The sequence below is a fragment of the Diadema antillarum genome, unplaced genomic scaffold (genome assembly GCF_040938485.1).
Source record: "Diadema antillarum isolate AM-2024a unplaced genomic scaffold, OU_Dant_1.0 seq00000785_RagTag, whole genome shotgun sequence".
NCBI classification, from domain to species: Eukaryota; Metazoa; Echinodermata; class Echinoidea; order Diadematoida; family Diadematidae; genus Diadema; species Diadema antillarum.
Window position 1 is genome coordinate 157,914 of NW_027271673.1, and position 18,420 is coordinate 176,333.

The following is an 18,420-nucleotide window of genomic DNA, read 5'->3' on the forward strand; positions in this document are numbered from 1 at the left end:
CGCATTACGCTACTTATGTAACTCCAACTATATATAGGTTTTCCAATCCATTTTCGCACTTTTGTCATTCAATTTCCAAAATTTATTATTCAATTTCGTCCCGAGAAGCACGTGGAACGCAAATTCTAACCTGAATTTCGTCATTGTCATTGTAATTTGTTTTTCGTCAAACATTTTCGAAGACATAGCATTCTAAATCGTCAATTGCCATTCAAATTCATCCCTCCCGCTGACGGATCGCAGAATATGAAGATCAAATTCGGTGGTTTTTTTTCACACAATTTCCTGAATTTTTCATTCAATTAGCCAGATGTTATCGATTCTTTATTTTTAGGGTGAACCAACTTTCAGCCGACATATTTTACTTTCTCTCGTAAATTGTATCGTTACACATTCTTTGACATTAAACAGGCTACAATTCTACACTTAAAATTTTGTCTTTAATCATGTTTGCCTAGAAATCGTTTGTCAGTGTTTTCGTATGCGAGACGGTAAGTCTGTTTGTACCAGTGTGTACTCGGATTGCTTGTGTGCGTGTCTGTATATGTGGTTCTATGTGTGTGTGGGGGGGGGGTACACTCTTTGTGTGTATGTTATACTCCTGAATGTAAAATGTTAACGGTTTCAGAAAAAAATACATGAATTACTGGGAAATCACATTGGATAGAGATATGAGACGAATATGAATGAAAATTTAACAAAAATGATAGACAAAAGATGAAATTGATCCTGCTGTTTTGAGTGCTGCGAGTGAGACTCAGACGAATTTGAACTGTAAATGACGAAAATGTATGCCAAATGACTAAATTGAATGGACTTTATTTGAAAATGAACGACGAAAGACTAATTTAAAATTAAGATTGGTCTATTCCCGACATCCCGCGACGAAATTCAAGTAAAAATTTTGAAATTGAATGGAAAAGTTTGAAAATGAATGGGAAAACCTAATATAAAGGATGGTTAAAAAAGAGTATTCGAATATGAATTAAGTGCACGTTTGTGTATACGTTTGTGTATTCGTATTCTGCGGCTGCTGCATCGTCAACAAAAAACTGAATATGCTGGAGAATGAGAAGTGGGTCTTACCTTTCACTACGACGGATTTGTCTTTGAATATCTCAGCCATTTCAACGCCAGTTCTCATTATTAAAGTAAACTTTGATCTCCTTGGAGAATATTGCATGATCTGTCATATTTCATAAGTAGTCTGTCTTTCTAACACACACACACGTACAAAATCTGAAGCCCCATCTCAACCAAACCGTACCATCCCTTTCAGCAACAAAGTGATAGAAAAAGAAAGAAAAAAGAAAAGAAAGAAGGAAAAAAAGAAAGAAAGAAAGAAAGAGGAGGAGGAAGAGTAGGAGGACAAGGAAAAGAAGTAGAAAAGTGAGCGTTGTAATAATGAGAGTTCCGCATAGCAACATGCGTTTGTTTAATAGGTGCATTTCCTTCCCAACATTGCCGACAATCCTTTGCTTGTCATTGAACTTATGTACTATATCTACAATACGATATTTACCTGCATATCATACACGTCATCTAACTTTCGCGGAAACTATTTCTTGGTCTTGCACTCGTACGTGTTCCACGTTTCCTTTTTGGCGTCGACTGCTATATGGGTGTATAGAAGATTCAAGGTGACGTTCGCCCTGTACCGCACGCTACTTATACCATCCCAGTGCATTCTTTTTGAAAAATGTCTTAGGAAGCAAATTCTGTTGTAAAGAAAAGGGAGAGAACGATTCAGAGAAATCTTGAGAGGAGGCCGACTACAACAATGTCACTTTTTTATCATGAGCAGGGTGCTCCTACACAGAGAAAAAGGAGGAGAAGGAGGAGGAGAAGGAAGGAAGATGGAAGAATATAACAATTTAATATTTAATAGGTGCATTTCCTTGCACATTTTCTTGATGACAGAGTAACAATTTATAAATGAAAAGTGCAGTGGAGGTGGCTAGTGCGGTGTATCATTCCCAGTTAAGAATGACGTGTAATATCAAAGGAGCTCGGGAAAGTTTTTAAGGCATTATTTAACATTTACAAATGAAACAAAAACCCTGCTTTAGTACTTCAAAATAGTTCTAAAATATGAGGTAGGGATAGAAACAACTAACGTAAAAATGTTTATATAAGTATAATCAATTTTAATATACAACATGTGAACAATGGTTATGATAGCATTGTTTCTGGAATAAAACGTTTACAATTATTGTTCATTGAAAAAAAGGGATATTTCATTATATTTCAGGCTTCATTGCAGAATTTTCATATTGTTGGACGTTTGTGGTACAACTACACACATACACTTCAAATGTGGTAACTCAACATTCTTTTTTTTTTTTAAATCACTGCTCCCAGTGGCAAACAATGCCTTTATCGCTCGGAGATGGGGGTCGGAGGGGATCAACATTGATCAGTAACCCTTTAAGAACACCCCCCCCCCCCCAGAACAAAGTCATAGACCTTGCTATGACCATGGATCCAGACCTACTCCATAGCAATACGAACTGACCTCTCCTTGCAAATTTGATCGGCCGTCTTCTTCTTGTGTTGTAGCGTCTTAAAGTAGCCGTCGGTGGTGTCCCGATGGATCTTGTACTTCATTTTGTGTAGCCTTGCTCTAATGTCGTCGTCCTCCCCGCCCCACCCCCAGTAGACGTTCGAGTACCCGTTCGATTGCCTCATCTGCTCAGCCGACGCCCCTACTACTCCGCCAAAAATAGCGCCATACATCAATCTAGGCAAGTAGGGAAACAACATAATAAACTTTCATGTCAAATACTAAAATTGATATACGTAAAAATTAAGGAAGTTTAGTGGAAATGAGGTTTCGATATTCACTTTTATCTTTTTATTTTTTTTCAAAACCTTTTTTTTTTTCCGAACAGTTGATGTGAATATGCGACAGACTGAGCTGATAATCTCATCACCTCACGAGTGTCCAGTAATCTTGTAGTCCTAAAGAAAAAGAAAGAAGGGAAAATGTGAAAGTTTGATAACCGATTTTGATCGAACTTTCACTGTTGTGTTTATAAATTTTAGAAGACCACAGACGGTTCTCCGGATGAATCGTAGTATCATTATCATGTCTGGTATTTTTGACTCTGTACACAGAAATTTTATTGAGGACGGAGTGGCGTTTAACACCAACTTACTTAAAGCCCATCTCCTCTGGGTAGGCGCAAAGATGGCGCGGCATATTTTCACAGCCATACGATGCTGTCGCCCTCATCGGCACCTGATCGATATCGTGGAAGATGACGCAATCCCAGTCACCAAAGTTCGTTGCCTCCAAGTACCCGATGTTCTTCATCAGCCCGCGATTAAACGTTCCGTCGTTTGACTGTGTACGTCGGTGAACACACAAGGGATTCATCATTATCATTCAGAATTTGTGTATTAGACATAATATTGCTCCCCTTTTGTGCAATTTGATGTTGGTGCAAATTGATCGAATTCACAACTGAAACGCAAAAGTGACGTCATGATATGTACAGGAAATAAAGATTAACAAAATAGAGCTACCCATGAAAAGGAGATTATGATACGATTATACTCTTCCAATGGCCATGGGCCTCTTTGCCTGTCAGCATAGCACGATATAAAAAAATATGCCCAATGGATATGACAAATTACCCCCTTCCCCTTTCTGACTTGAGAGTTCTCTTAAAGATATATACCACGTATAGAATATGCGTCGTAATAGATGGATAAGGAACGTTTTTATACGACACGATGGTTTGAGTATTGTTTTGTTCGAATGTCGTATTCATATCACTTTGTCGTATGGTGGCTTTTTTTTCGAAATACACAATACATAACATACATAAAAAAACAATGCGCAAAGTCCTTCGAAAAGTTCGTTCTGCGCAAGTGAGAGTCTCATACATATTCATGAGCTTCTCATGAAACATGTCAGTGCGTGAGGTCTGATGCTGCCATATAAGGATCGTATAGCGGGATGTTGTGTGTGACTAGTATGATATTAATACGTCCTATATCCATACGTTGTATGAATATGCGACAGTTTGGAGTGTCTACAATATTCTTCAAAAGTCTTGTAAGCAGGAAACAGAATTAAATCTGTCTGTCTCCAATCTCCAACAGCGGCTTACTATCCTCTCAAGCATGTAGTTTGCCAGCGTTGAGAGATAGAACAATGAATGATAATTATGTCATGCGCCAATAACGACGTGAATGTTGCAGTTGAAAGGTTCCAAGGTGAAAACTTATTTGTTTGTTTGTTTTTTTAACGGAATAGCACTCGTGTGTGCTTATGCACTGAGAAGTTCATGGACAAAGTTGTCCAGTACCCCACCATGTTCACTAACTTTGTGTGCTTTTCTGCATGATAACCATCTTTCTTCGTATGACACAATGTGATAAATTGTTTGTTGATATTATTGTTCCATATTTCACTGCTTAATGAATAAACCATAAACAGAACCAAAAAAATGAATGAGTGAAGTGTCGAATACAACAAATAAGAGAATCAAGACATAGAACTAATTATGTGGCATCTACACAAAAGAGTTGTTTGTAGGGCGTAGATTCCCAGAAGGTGAATTCTTACAAAAATATATATATCGAGTTGAAAAGAATGACAAATTAGGAATTAAGAAAATTCAAACGTCGAAGAATCTAAGAATAAAACATAAATAACGAATTGATACCGTTTAATGAATATTGCCATATTATAGTCATCTATGATGGGCGAACTACGAATCGTCGGCATTATTCTGCCGCTCTGTGAAGAGGGTTCGGACTGAATAACAAACAATGGACACAGCGTCTTTGCCTCGAGTGAATCATCATTAAGTGTATCCAATGAAAACTACAGTAAAGTTCAGACAGTGATACTTAACGTTTTGTTGTTTGTTTGTTCATTTCCATCTAAGAAGATGGCTGGATAGCCCATATTCAGCTACGTTAAGCTGGTCTTCCATGGGGTCCAGTTGGATGTGAGGTGGGACCACTTCACCGGGTTAAAAACCCTGCTCTTTGCGATGGATGAATGAAGCGGGATCTTTTACGTGCATGAGTTGTGACTCTCTCATACACGGGACCTCCATTGTACGTCCTATCCGAGGGACAGAGTGTTTTGCCTCTTGTCGGAGGGGACGGTATGCTTACACACAACATTGCTCAGTCCAGACTCGAGTTCGAACCCGGGCCGCGTGATCGTGAGGCAGACGCGCTACCGACTGAGAAACTCACCGCCCGTCGAGGATGGGCGAACTTTGAGGATAAGTTCTATGGTGCGCCAAGTGTTGCACATTCGATTGCGCTACGAAATCAGTCATTTCGTAACGAAATCGATCATGTGAAACTTGGCGTCCCATAGATCTTATCCTCGAAGTTAAGCTTATCCTTGAGGTTAAGCATCACCATCTGAACAATGCTGAACGTAACTGTTATGGACATTTGACATTCCATTATTCTCCCATTTTGTTAAAACAAATATTATTCTTTTCCCCCAAGATCCCCTACGTAGTGAATAAAGTTTACACATAAGCTGGGAACTACACTTAAGAGAAGTAAAACGAACACAGGACTACATGAAAGATCATGAAAGAGAGAAATGTATCTTTCAATTATTTGCGGTGGTGAGGGTCAATGATCCTACCTGTTCGGCAACGAATATTCCAAACTCAAGATTCTGGAGGGTTAGGACTTGGAGAAGATTACGTAATAAGATAGCTAGATGTTCCGCCCTGTCTCTGTATGGAATGACGATGGCAACCTGCATGGAAAAGGGAGAACAGCAGTGGATTTCAATTTAGCGACAATACTGAGCGTAATAGTCGTATTGAATCTATTTACAAATACAGATTTCTGCAACGCATACATAATAATGCCATAATACTGAGTATCTCATATTATACAGATAGTTTTTCTTTCACAAGCAACTCATATAAAAATATATCAGCAAAATCGATTGGTAGATTCACCCAGTTGATCAGGCAAACAATGAAAGTGATTGGAATTACGTAACATTTCGGCATACAAAGATCCCTAATTGCTGATTGTTTAAAAAACACACTTTCATTTCTGAGTACACTATGAGTGCTAAACCTCTGGAAGAATGAATACATAAAGCTAGAAATTACCGTTAGTTTCTGCAGGCGAGACACGACTGATTCTTTGGAGCCATATCAAATCAAATAATTTTGTGACTTCAAGCAATTTGTCTGTTTTGATGCTGTAGTATGAAAATTAACTCCGCCCTTCAAGATTCAAGATTTGAATCCTGAATCTTTGAATCTTTGAATCTTTGAATCTTTGAATCTTTGAATCTTTGAATCTTTGAATCTTTGAATCTTTGCATCTTTGCATCTTTGCATCTTTGCATCTTTGCATCTTTGCATCTTTGCATCTTTGCATCTTTGCATCTTTGCATCTTTGCATCTTTGCATCTTTGCATCTTTGCATCTTTGCATCTTTGCATCTTTGAATCTTTGAATCTTTGAATCTTTGAATCTTTGAATCTTTGAATCTTTGAATCTTTGAATCTTTGAATCTTTGAATCTTTGAATCTTTGAATCTTTGAATCTTTGAATCTTTGAATCTTTGAATCTTTGAATCTTTGAATCTTTGAATCTCGAATCTTGAATCTTGAATTTGTCTGTTTTGGTGCTGTAGTATGAAAATTAACATCGCCCTCTAAAGTGGATGGCTAGTAACTGATCAGTGGGAATCAGTGGAAATGCTGGGGGATGATTGTTCCAATCCTTGTGGGATTCATTTAAGAGTACATTATATATCTATTGTTGTGTGAAAATTATTCGCTTCAGAATAGTCTCATATTCAGATAATGTGCAGTTTAATGTTTTCAGGTTAGCATGCCTGTGCAGTGACGGGGCGATCGTTAACGATCACCCGGTCACTGGACGAGAGCCCGAAGTCCAATTTTCACACGAAATAGAGCGAAAATTTTCACACTGAAATACAGCTAGGGCTATAAATACAGTAACGTGGCGATCGGTAACGATCGCCCCGTCACTGTACATCAGGCATGCTAACCTGGAAACATTGAACTGCACATTACTTGAATACGAGACAATTCTGAAGCAAATAGTTTTCACACAACAATAGATATACAATGAACTCTTGAATGAATCCCATAAGGATTGGAACAATCATCCCCCAGCATTCCCTCTCATTCCCACTGATCAGTTACTAGCCATTCCCTTTAAAGGTATCGTGAAGTTTTGGTTGACACCTAATTTCAGGTTTCTAAAATTTTTTTGGTGAGATAATGAGGAACCTCTTATGAAATATGAAAGAGCATGTAATTCTTTGAGGAATTGAACGTTTATTAGATGAAAATTGGTTTTGAAATGGCTGAGATATCCAAAAAAGAGCAATTCTAATAAAGTGTGGGACCCACACTTTATTACGATCGCTTTGTTTTACTTTGTTTTTGGATGTTGCAGTCATTCCAAACCCGATTTTCATCAAATAAACTTTGAATTCCCCTTAAAATAGTATGCTCTGTACTATATCATAAGTGCTTTCTTGGTATCTTGAAAAAATTACTGTACCATCCCTTTAAGGAGCACGCTTGGTTACATACTAAGACGTGCTAAGGCAAACTTTTCTTTTACAACACACAAGTTTGGATGAGCTTGGAGAAAATAAAAAAGAGAGCAATTATACGTGTGTAAGTGTCGAAACCGACCTACATATAATATCCTTAGAGTATAATATTATGACAATCGTCTCCACTAGCATATTGATAAGTCATTGATAGGGCATATTCTATAGTAAGAGGAACCAGTGCGTTCAAAAGTTGTCGACCTTCCTCTATGAATGCACCTCGTAAAAATTGTATTTATAGCCCTAGCTCTATTTCGTGCGAAAATGGGACTTTGGGCTCTTTTAAGGTAACGCTGTGCCATTGCCTAGTCTGCTTCTGTCCAATCTCAGTGGCATTGTTACGTTGATCCAGTATTGAAATATCACAGCATTCTCGCTAATCAAGTGACCTGTATAGGGTGCTCATGAATGCCAGGAGGTCACCTGCCCATTTGCCAAGCGGGTACTTTTGCTTGGCTCATATCCGCTAATTTCATCATGAGCACGTCTCGCACTTTAACTGAAAGAACCTGTTCGTCGAGACGGGTGTAGGGCACTTAGCCCCTGAGCAGTTACCCCATTAGACCCTTCCCCTGACCCTAATGCTAATGATAATCCTGAACCTAATCCTTATCCTAACCTAAACTCTAACTCTAAACCGAGAACATAACCTTAACCTTTACTCTAACCTTCTAACTGACCAGTCTTTAGCCCGTGGGGGGGGGGGGGGGGGGGGGGGGGAGCGTGGGGGAGTTGTACGGGGGGGGGGGAGGTAATTGCCCTGATAGTTTAATGGGTCGGTCTACGTTTCTTGCAATCGCGTAATATAAGTTTGAAAGAAAACTTTCACACGTTCCGTTCGAAAAAGATTTCGTAAATCACTTTTAGCCAATCAAATTTTGGTGCGAAACTGTTTTCCTCCTCGTATTAGCTGATGTCACGGAAACGGACGTATTCCAAGGAAGTTATACACTCCTTAGTACTAGTTCCGTAAAGCATGTAGGCCTACAGTTTGTAAGTGTACTGAGCCATGTGTGTTTTCATATAATGTGTCATATATTATATTCCTATTTTCTGTTTCTGCACACGTTGTATCTCTACATAGGGCCTACGTATTCATAAACGTGATTTTCAATCAAGTTATATTGAATGTGAGTTCCCCCATATTAGTTGTTTCTATCCCTGACTCACATTTTAGGTGTATTTGATGTGCTAAAGCTGGATTTTTGTTTTATCTGTATATGGTAAATAATGCCTTTAACCTCTTCTATTCAGAGATTAGCAAGACGTGTGAGTTTCTGGAGGGAGGAAAGGGTACACTTGAGTGTCGATACGAAATAAGTGAGCGTCACGCGTTAGATGCAGCCGACAGAAGATTTACGATCCGAGATCTCCTTAAGTCCCCCGTCTGAATCATAGACTTACGTAGCCTCTCTCCCAGGCTGACATTCATATCGTCAAACTCTCTAAATTCCTCAGAATGAAAATCAATCTATAAGACTAAGTGGTGAAGGACTAATCCAGAGTTAGAGAAAAATAAGAAAAAGACTAACTTCTATCGAAATCTATTGGATTTAGATTTTCAATCTAATTTTGCATTGGCTCCTCATCTTAATCTAACGAATTTAGAGAGAAAACCCATTGCCCTGAAAGTCTTTAATTTTCCTAATTGTGTGAGAACAGTCTTTGACAAGAGGCTACAGTTTCATCCTGCTACTAATGTTGTGAGGACACACCAATTTAGAGCGTGAAGGAGTATAGGAGCCTATGTTTACCAAAAGTATACATGTGGAGTTGGGGAATTTAGAAAAATAATATTTGCAGTGTGACATCAACTTTTGTGCGGAATTGTTCTATACAAAAAAAAAGACGGTGAAAGGATTAATAACATAGACTTTACGAAAGCAGAATGCTTGAACGGCTTGTATGAACATTCTCAAACTTCCTCCTTCTTTTGCTATTTTTTAGTGTTTCTCCTGTCACTCAGATCACATAACCTTGCCACATTATGATTCCCTCTAAAATGTACGAGGAGTCAGGACTCCTCTCCCCATGTTATATCGACTATTATACCGGAGAGAGAGAGAGAGAGAGAGAGAGGGTGGGGGGGGGGGGTAGAGAAAGGTAGGAGTTATAGAAAGAGGAGGAGGATTTCCAGCATGGAGGTGAGATTAGTAGGGGAGCGCATTTTGCATGGTTCGGTCTAATCCAGTACTGGAGAGCTTCCTCCCTTATGGCGTACCCGACAGGATGGTAGCCGCCATCCAGAGCTCACAGCTTGCGAATCTGAGTCAAGTCTGATTCCTACGCGGCGAATCGATACGTTTGAATTCACGTTACAGGCTCTGATCACGGCCAAACAGCATGATATGTAATTCAAAGGCAATCAGATGAAGACATTTGCATCACTTGAGTAAACTCTGATTCTTCGGCGAATCGTTGTTTATTTCAGACATAGCCAGTCAGTGTGATTCGTTTGTTATAATTCAATGCAGATCAGATGCAAATCAGCTAAGCCCCATCTCTTTTTTTCGGTGACCATTCATGCTAAACATTGCATTCCACTTTTGTCCCAATACAAACGTTATTCATGTCACAAGTCGATGCACTGATTTCACACACACACAAATACACACTGCATGACTTAAATGACGTCATGCATGGTCATTGTTGCTATTGCAATAAAGTATTCCTCGCATACTTGTGGATTTATCACGTATTGTGTGGAAACAATATAATTATTAAACAAAAGCAGTTTTACAATTATCTCGACAAAATTATATTACCACCTGTCTTACACTGTTAAGTTCTATGGGCAAGTGCCTTCAAACTCCCCCACCTCTCCTAATCGGTGTCAAAACATGTCTACAATGTCAAGGAAAATTAAATATGATTCACGTTTCAGTTTGATTTATAGTAGACTATTTTCACTAAGAACACAGGTGAATGTGACTACCCAGTTAATGCTGACAGAGGTTACCTATGTGATCATTACATACACCAATTCATGTAATACCATACTACATCAACGACAGCCTCACCTTTTTATATACATAGATATTTTAAAAAGAATACCGTCAATACATCATGGACTAATGGATGTTGTGAAGTCTGGACACAACATCCATTAGTCGTCTTACTGTAACAACATTACCAGTTCCCCCCCCCCCCCAGATATTTCGGCAAAATGTTGAATTGTCTAATATCTGAAAATCGAGATTAGGTTGCATCTTGCAAAAAATGCAATGTTCATGATGTTGAAGACGTAAATGATGATACAGACAAAAACGACACAGGCCCTGTAATGTAAAGTTCATGGCACAATCACATGCTACATCTCGGTCAATACTGCCATCATAGCAAACCGCTAATACTACTGTATATAATTGTGTGCATGTAACGTGAGGATTATCTGCTTCTACGATTGTATTGGACATTACGTGTCATCACATTATGTTATATTTCGCTCATTTTTTTTTTATTGGGAAATACGAAAATAAATTGAGACTGAAAATAAAATGGCTAAGTGAGCTCATAGAGGCATACAGAAATGTGTGATTAACTTCAGGAGCTGTATCTATACATAAGTTGATTTGAAGATTTTGATCTAGAATGGGCTAAGCGTCATATTCAAGCATCTTCATGTATATCCATCATTACAGAACATACTTCTCAGCACTTGCTTATATGGGAGAGATCACAGAAAAACATCGATTGTATTATTCTACAGCTGGTAGGTCAAAATACCAGAATACAATACTGGTATTGTCACTTTTTGTTTTTCCCGTGCGCTGCTCACTGCATTTTATAGAGAGCCGGTGTACACCCTAACAACTAAGGTTAGTATAATGGCCATAGAAGCCTGGTTCAATGCCTGCAGGTCACGTATGGCTACCAGTAGCAATCAAACAAATTCAGAGCTATTTCATCTCGCTTTTTATCCTTTCTTCTCTTTTCCTTTTCTTACTTTACCTTTCTTTCCTATGAGCTCCCCTATATAGAGACATTTATCATTATTATCATGAGCCCCTCATGGAGACCCAATACATTGTTATCGTAATTATCAATCATTATTGTAATAATATTAAGTAACACTATGATAGCATGATACTGTATAGTGTATAGTATGCAATATTGATGGTGTTTAAACTGTTTATGATGTTGTCTGATTTGATGTCAGTATTGTCTGGGGCAAATTACCTTTAAATAGGACCCCATTCTTTTTTTTTTCATAGGCTACGCAACAAAAGCTTTTTAAGTGTTACACAAATATAGGTAGGCCTATCGACACACTCCTATATTAGCATATAATATTTACGATCATAATCGCCAGTCCTTCGCTGACAAAACTGTGCTTGTGCAAAAATGATCGAAGAGAGAAAACAAAAACAAAGCAGACATTTTTCTTGAAAAACCATGTCGTTACCATCGACATGTCTATGAACAAGCTCGTTTTATTGTACTTGAAGAATGGGTCCTGACATCATTTTTTTAGAACCACTCTCTATAGGAAGAATTACATATGGTAAAGTCGGTTAATCAGAGATATATAATGTTATTATTTTTCGTGCGAAGAATTATCCTCGATCGGAGTGATATGTTTGTATATGCTTAATTTCCAGCTTTACTTTTCACTTATTAGCGAAGCCACTGGTATAGTAGCCCGTCTAGTACCATGCAACCTTGATTTTGATGAAAAAAAAATGAAGGGTAATGTAAAGACAACGTCACTATTTTTTTTTCTCCGAATCTTTTAGCCCTCCATGGGCTTATTTTACTGAGCCCATGCAACCAATTTTCACAATATTTTCAAGGTGTTGTTTCTTTCATATGCGTTTACAATGCGACCAGGGCCCTGTTTTATGAAGAGTTAAAATTGATTATATAGTTGATTTCAACTGTAAGTCTATGGCAGTCTGTGTGGTGAGGAAATTTAAAATCGATTTTATCGTTTGATAAAACGGGGCCCTGGGCAATAATTATTATGCACATCTACAATATTTTCTTACCTTTCCTTGTGGTCGACAATATCTGGGGCGCCACCTACCGCCCGCTAGGTACGTGTAATTCCCAATCAGAAGACTCTTGCTGTCTGCGTCTCTGAAGTCTGTGTTGTTCTTGTAGTACGGAGTACTACCCACAGCTGACGCGGCCATCATCTTACTCGCCACCTGATCAACGTACATCTCGGCAAAGCCCTTCAATTCTCCGAAGACAATATCCTCGATTACCGACATATCTATCGAGCTTATATTGACTTCGTATCGGGAGTTGAGGTCTGTCGGGTTGAAAAAAGAAAAGAAAAATATGCACTTTGTATTATGATGAGACAAAGAACAGAGTATACACAGAACACGTCCACTATCATGACTATACATTTAAAGTACTGAAATACAGCATAAACACATGGACATGCGTATGACATAGATGACATTTAGACAAGTCGTTCAAACGTTACTTAAAAGTTGAAGGGGTATCGCTTAAGTTTTGTCTAAACATTATTGTGTTCAATTGACTTATATGTAATTCCTCATTCACCGAATCCGCATACAATTCACTCAATTTAGGAGAAATCTCCAATAAGATCAGCAGATTGACATTTTAGGTCGATACGTGGAATCTGCAACTTGCACTCTAAAACATAAAGTGGCTAATCAACATCAATCCAGTCAATCAAAGCTTTTCCTTGAATGTTAAAATTCATAATGAATACTCAAAATATCCTTTTTAACACTCGAAATGTTACATTCAACATTTTGATATGTAGAACTACCATTTAAAAAATAGTAAATCTAACACTTTGAGTGTTGAATTTAACATTTATAAAAAGGTTGGAGGAGTGATAACCTTTAAAATGTTCATTTACCATTTTATTCTTTAGAGTGTGTTAAGATTCGAGATGTGCCAAACGAATGTGATCTTCACAATTTACAACCATGAGACAAGTACTCTGTCAACCAGTCCACAGAGATTCATTCATCATATCGCTTCTACCAATCTTTTTAGCTCAGAATACCTCCATAGATACCTCGCAAGTCACATTTTTATTGATTTGTTCTCAACAATCCCCTTTACATGGTGCAGTCAGAATGCATAAGTTTGAAACTACACACAGGCAGTGCGTCGAGTAACACACGGAATTCTGTTTTAAAAGAAAGGCACGATTTTAGTAAAACAGTGGGTAGCACGGTGTACGTGGAACTCTTAATGCATATTTTACGGTTATAGTCATTTACGTTAGAGATGCAGTTTGGATGGTGCATGGCGATGAAAGAAAATAATCGCGGGGGGGGGGGGGTAGGAGTTATAGAGTAAGTTAGGTTTTCTGTTCTGTGCGAAAGATTAGAGAAAAGGAATTCGTAGTAAAAGAATTTGCTATGAAGATAATGATATGTATTAAGCATAGCTCCCAAAAGAATGACGGAAATAGAATACTAACAGCATGATAATGGTAAAAACATGGAGCGCAGATGGACACATACACGCTCATGCGCACTCACTCATTGAATTGTTTTGTCATCTACGCGCACACGTAGCCTAAGCCCTAAGGATACCTAAAGACAGCTAAAACGGTTTCAGATGTGGAATTAAATGAGAATTTTTAGGACCCTAGATATGGAATATAAAGCAAATAATCAACTTTTAGTTTCAGGCAATGAGACAAACTATCACTTCCTCGGCGATCTGAATGTGTACGCTATCTTTCCTCAGCTGCGCTTCGGAAAGATATCTACATCCAGATCGCCTCGGAAGTGATAGTTTGTCCCATCACCTTCACCAACGTTGATTATGTGCTTAATATCAGGGACTCCAACCCAAAGCATAACTTGGAAGTTTCCGGCGTGACAAGTGAGAGAACTAGATACGGGGTGAAGAAAGGTAAGCCTTTAGAAATTTTTGAGAAAATACATCTCAAGTGGGACACACACAGCTATATTAATAGTGGGAGAAATTCAAAGTCAAGCAAGAGAGTGGAAGATATTCTGAAAATGGCCACAGAACAGGAGATCTCAAGCCGAAAACGGGAAAGTTGGAGTCCCTGGTATCATTATGTTATGCACACAGCATGATTATGCATAGTTTAACCTAACCGGCAAGACGACATTTACTCCTGAGACAATAATGCTCCGGTCATATTTTCTCCAAGGACTTGTAGATAGCGTTACGGTTGTGATAGAGTTTTAGGTTTAGTTTGATGTGAGTATTGGGATTAGGGTTAGGGTTATGTTTGAGAGTAGAATGTATGTTTGGCTTAGCATGCAGATTATTTCAATGGGAGGAATATATTGCTGCAGAAGCAATGCCATGGGACCAGGTTAACCATGATTGCACATGGAGGACAAAATATACAAACTCAAATCTATACACCAAATCCTGTGTTGTCCCGTACAACTGTTATTTACAACTGTTTATTTACAGCAACATTTGTTTAGACGTTCTTCTACAATATTGTTTGTAGGCCAAAACGTCCATGCAATGAACCCTGGGGCGGCCATGCATTGCGTCTCTCGTTCGTGTAGGCCTACACGACATTAGGCACTGCATGGGAGGCGCACTGAAACTTAACATAAACTGCGCATGCTGGTCCCATTCCCATCGCAGGGTAGGCCCATATAAAGTGTGAATTTGAATGCCAATGTTCGAAAATGATTACAACGGAAGATTCAAAATTGATGGCATGCATTTTCCTCAAAGCGCTTTGACAGTAGGGGCGCTCCAGCTTGTCACGGAACTTACAACCTCCCTTCGAATGAACATTCCACGCGATGTACACGTAGACCATGTATAGTTAGTGTTCATTTTTCTCAAGTTTTGGGAAATGGATGTCATCCAAAGTTTAGGTTTTATTTGTTTAATTTTTTTGTGTGTGTGGATGTGTGTGAATACGAGAGAGGACATTGTGCGTGAATGAAAATGAAAGCTTCCGCTTAGTTACCCACTTGGAATAAGAATAAGGTTGGCTTGTCCTTGGATTTGTTTCGTTGCGTTTGACGCATATTACCTCTTTTCTATCTTAATTAAGCATTGACCTGAATCGGTGCACGGCAAGCTCCATTTGTTAGAAAGTATACTCATACAAAGAACCAAAGAGAAATGAGTAAACAACCACATTAAACCCGCAGCACACTACACAACCTGAGGTCGTACGACCGAACGACCATGAGACCAGGTTCTGGCGGGTCTAGGGTAATTACTCCCTGGGCAATTACCTCAGAACATTCCCCTGACCCAAACCCTAAAACTAATTTTGAACCGTATCCTAACCCTAAACCAAACTCTAACCCTAAACGTAATACTAATCTCTACTCTAACCAAATTATCACTAACCAGTATTTAGCCTGGGGTAATTGTCCTCGAGGGGTAAATTGCCCTGAAGTACGGATACTGGCAAAACGTACACTTAAAACCATGGTTTAAACCATGGTCTTGCAGATTTCTTCTGCGTAAATACGATTGACATCAGATTGCGTGCGTCAACAGATGTCCAACAGCAAACGCGCATGTCAAAAGTACGCCTATTTCACGCTTATTTTAGACCGTGGTACAAATTTTGTACCATGGTCTAAGTTCAAACAACCTTCGTGAATTCGGCCTATGCCATCAGACCTTACGGCCTGCAACCTGCCTGCCACGTGCTCACCCCAGATAGCGCGCGCGCGCGCGCCCGTCCTCACAGCAGCTAGCTATAAACGCACAACCCTAGCTAGCTATAAATGTACGCATGCCTGAAAAAAAACAACAACAACAACATGTCAAAATATTACGATCATTTCGTTCGACCTGCTTGCGTGTTTGGTGACGTCAAACCGACAGTCGGCAGGTATTGAGCTCATTTACATTCAGCGTGCACTTTTTTTCTTTTGCTTACTTTTCGCTGTCTAATTCAATCATGCGAGAAATAAAATAAATACACATACGCTTACCTTCTGGTGATCCTAATGTACACTTTGGAAAGCCTTGTTTAACCATCATCTCTCTCGAGCCATTGCAGTAGGATACAACTGAAAAGAAAAACCAACAAACAACTGATAATAACAAAAGGAATAGCAATGAACAATGCGCGGGGCTAGTGCGGGACAACATAGGCTTACAATGTATTACTTGTAGGCCTATAAGTTCGCTATGTAATGGGGGAAAAGATTTGATGTTACGCTAAGAAAGCCAATCAGTCTCGAGAATTTTTGGTCGTAGTTGGAATTCATACAAATCAATAATTCCAAAAATTTCCAAGGAATTGCCATGAAATGCGGCCTAAATGTTTACCGGAGACGGGGAAGGACGGTGGAGGGGAGGGGTGTCCCGATGTATATATCTAGGGTAGATTAGCACGTGCATCAACACTGTCCAACCATCATACTTTCATATCATGTTTACACATATAAATGGCAAACCAGGATAAGGATGAAAGTTACGCGTTAAGTACGCCCTGCTTCCTTGTTTGTTTTCATTTTTTCTTCTGACAGAGATGAGATTAATCATTTAGATGACGAATTACAGTACTTGTTTTAAGGTAAAATATTTTGAAAGGAAGTGAAACAAATAATGTTTTCATTTTTAGACAGGACGAATTCACATAGAATTTGAGTTTATTTGACAATCTAAGTGAAATCGGTTCAACTTTGCACCTTTACTAGTGTCACATGAGAGCACTTTTACGGGTGCAACTTTGTACCTTTCAGACGAGTGGCACAATGGGAGCACCTTTAAAGTGATGATGCAGTTTGGGTTGATTTTCATCAAACGAACTTTTAATTTTTCTTAGAATTGTATGCTCTTTAATCTATTCTGCAAAAAAAAAAAGAAAAAGAAGTAAAGACTTGCTCTACAAACTTACATTAAACTTTAACAAGAATATCGATGCAAATGATTACACAATGTGAATGTGGGTTGTCAAGGGTGCGTTCAGGTCAATTTTATGGCACGGGTGTGATCCGTTCCGGTATCCTTTGAACCACGTCGCGAGGTCGTATGAGGTGGCACCGTTTGCTTTGGGAGCGTCCCGTAAAAAATGATAATACATTGTAGTTCTTTCCACGCTTTTCTTTCCACGCGTATGTGAGAAAGCTGCTTTGTTTCTGTCTGTGTGTGCGTTTCTGTGCGTATTTGTTTTATGTTTTGTTTCCCAAGTAATATGTCTTATCGTTTCGTTTCATTATTACACCAATTTACTACTCACGAGGGAACTGCATTCTACAAGCTAGGCTTTTTAGCAGTCCCCTCCATTTCCGACTTTTTTTTTCTTTGTTACGATTCAGATAGTTTGCCCAAGCATTTCATCATCCATATACGTAAAAGTATGTTTTGTCTCATTGCACACAAATGACGTGCATTTTAATCTCATTTGAACATAAAAAAAAATCACATTGTACTTTACTTTTTTATATGCCAATGTCATATTGTTGTATACTTTCGTCGGAAATAAAATAAAATGTAATGAAATGAGTGAAATTAAATGGTTCACATTTACATAGCGTTTTATATACCAGTTTCAACATCTCTGGATTTCGCTCCGGATCGTTCAGTCACGTTTAGAAGACAGGGACTGAATGCTTTTTTGACAACAGCTTGTCCAATTTTAGAAACTTTCTTATTTCATAGCTGATTTTGATGAGACGCAATTCATTCTGCTTGTCCAATCTCCAAAGTGAAATTGTTCACTTTTTAATCTTTTATGTCATTTTCATAATAAGGTTCATCATGATTTTCTTTCCATCGTTATCAACACCAATCAAAATTTTGATTACTATCAAACTCATCGCTACTAATGACATTGCAACTATGCAATTGCAATTACGCCAATGTTCATAATCGTCAAAACAAGAGCGAAGATTAAAGATG

General features: G+C 38.6%; 1 protein-coding gene across 1 annotated transcript in view; it reads right to left on the reverse strand.

The window, feature by feature from the left end:
• The window catches only part of LOC139739159 (beta-1,4-galactosyltransferase 4-like), a 31,419-nt gene that overhangs the window by 148 nt on the left and 12,851 nt on the right, over positions 1 to 18,420 (reverse strand). Inside the window, exons 3-8 of the mRNA XM_071649773.1 lie at positions 16,506 to 16,583; positions 12,591 to 12,859; positions 5,630 to 5,746; positions 3,159 to 3,346; positions 2,516 to 2,740; positions 1,523 to 1,718 (exon numbers count right to left, since the gene is read on the reverse strand). Of these exons, the coding sequence (XP_071505874.1) occupies positions 1,559 to 1,718; positions 2,516 to 2,740; positions 3,159 to 3,346; positions 5,630 to 5,746; positions 12,591 to 12,859; positions 16,506 to 16,583 (1,037 nt within the window). The 3' untranslated portion in view covers positions 1,523 to 1,558. The remainder of the gene's footprint in view (positions 1 to 1,522; positions 1,719 to 2,515; positions 2,741 to 3,158; positions 3,347 to 5,629; positions 5,747 to 12,590; positions 12,860 to 16,505; positions 16,584 to 18,420) is intronic.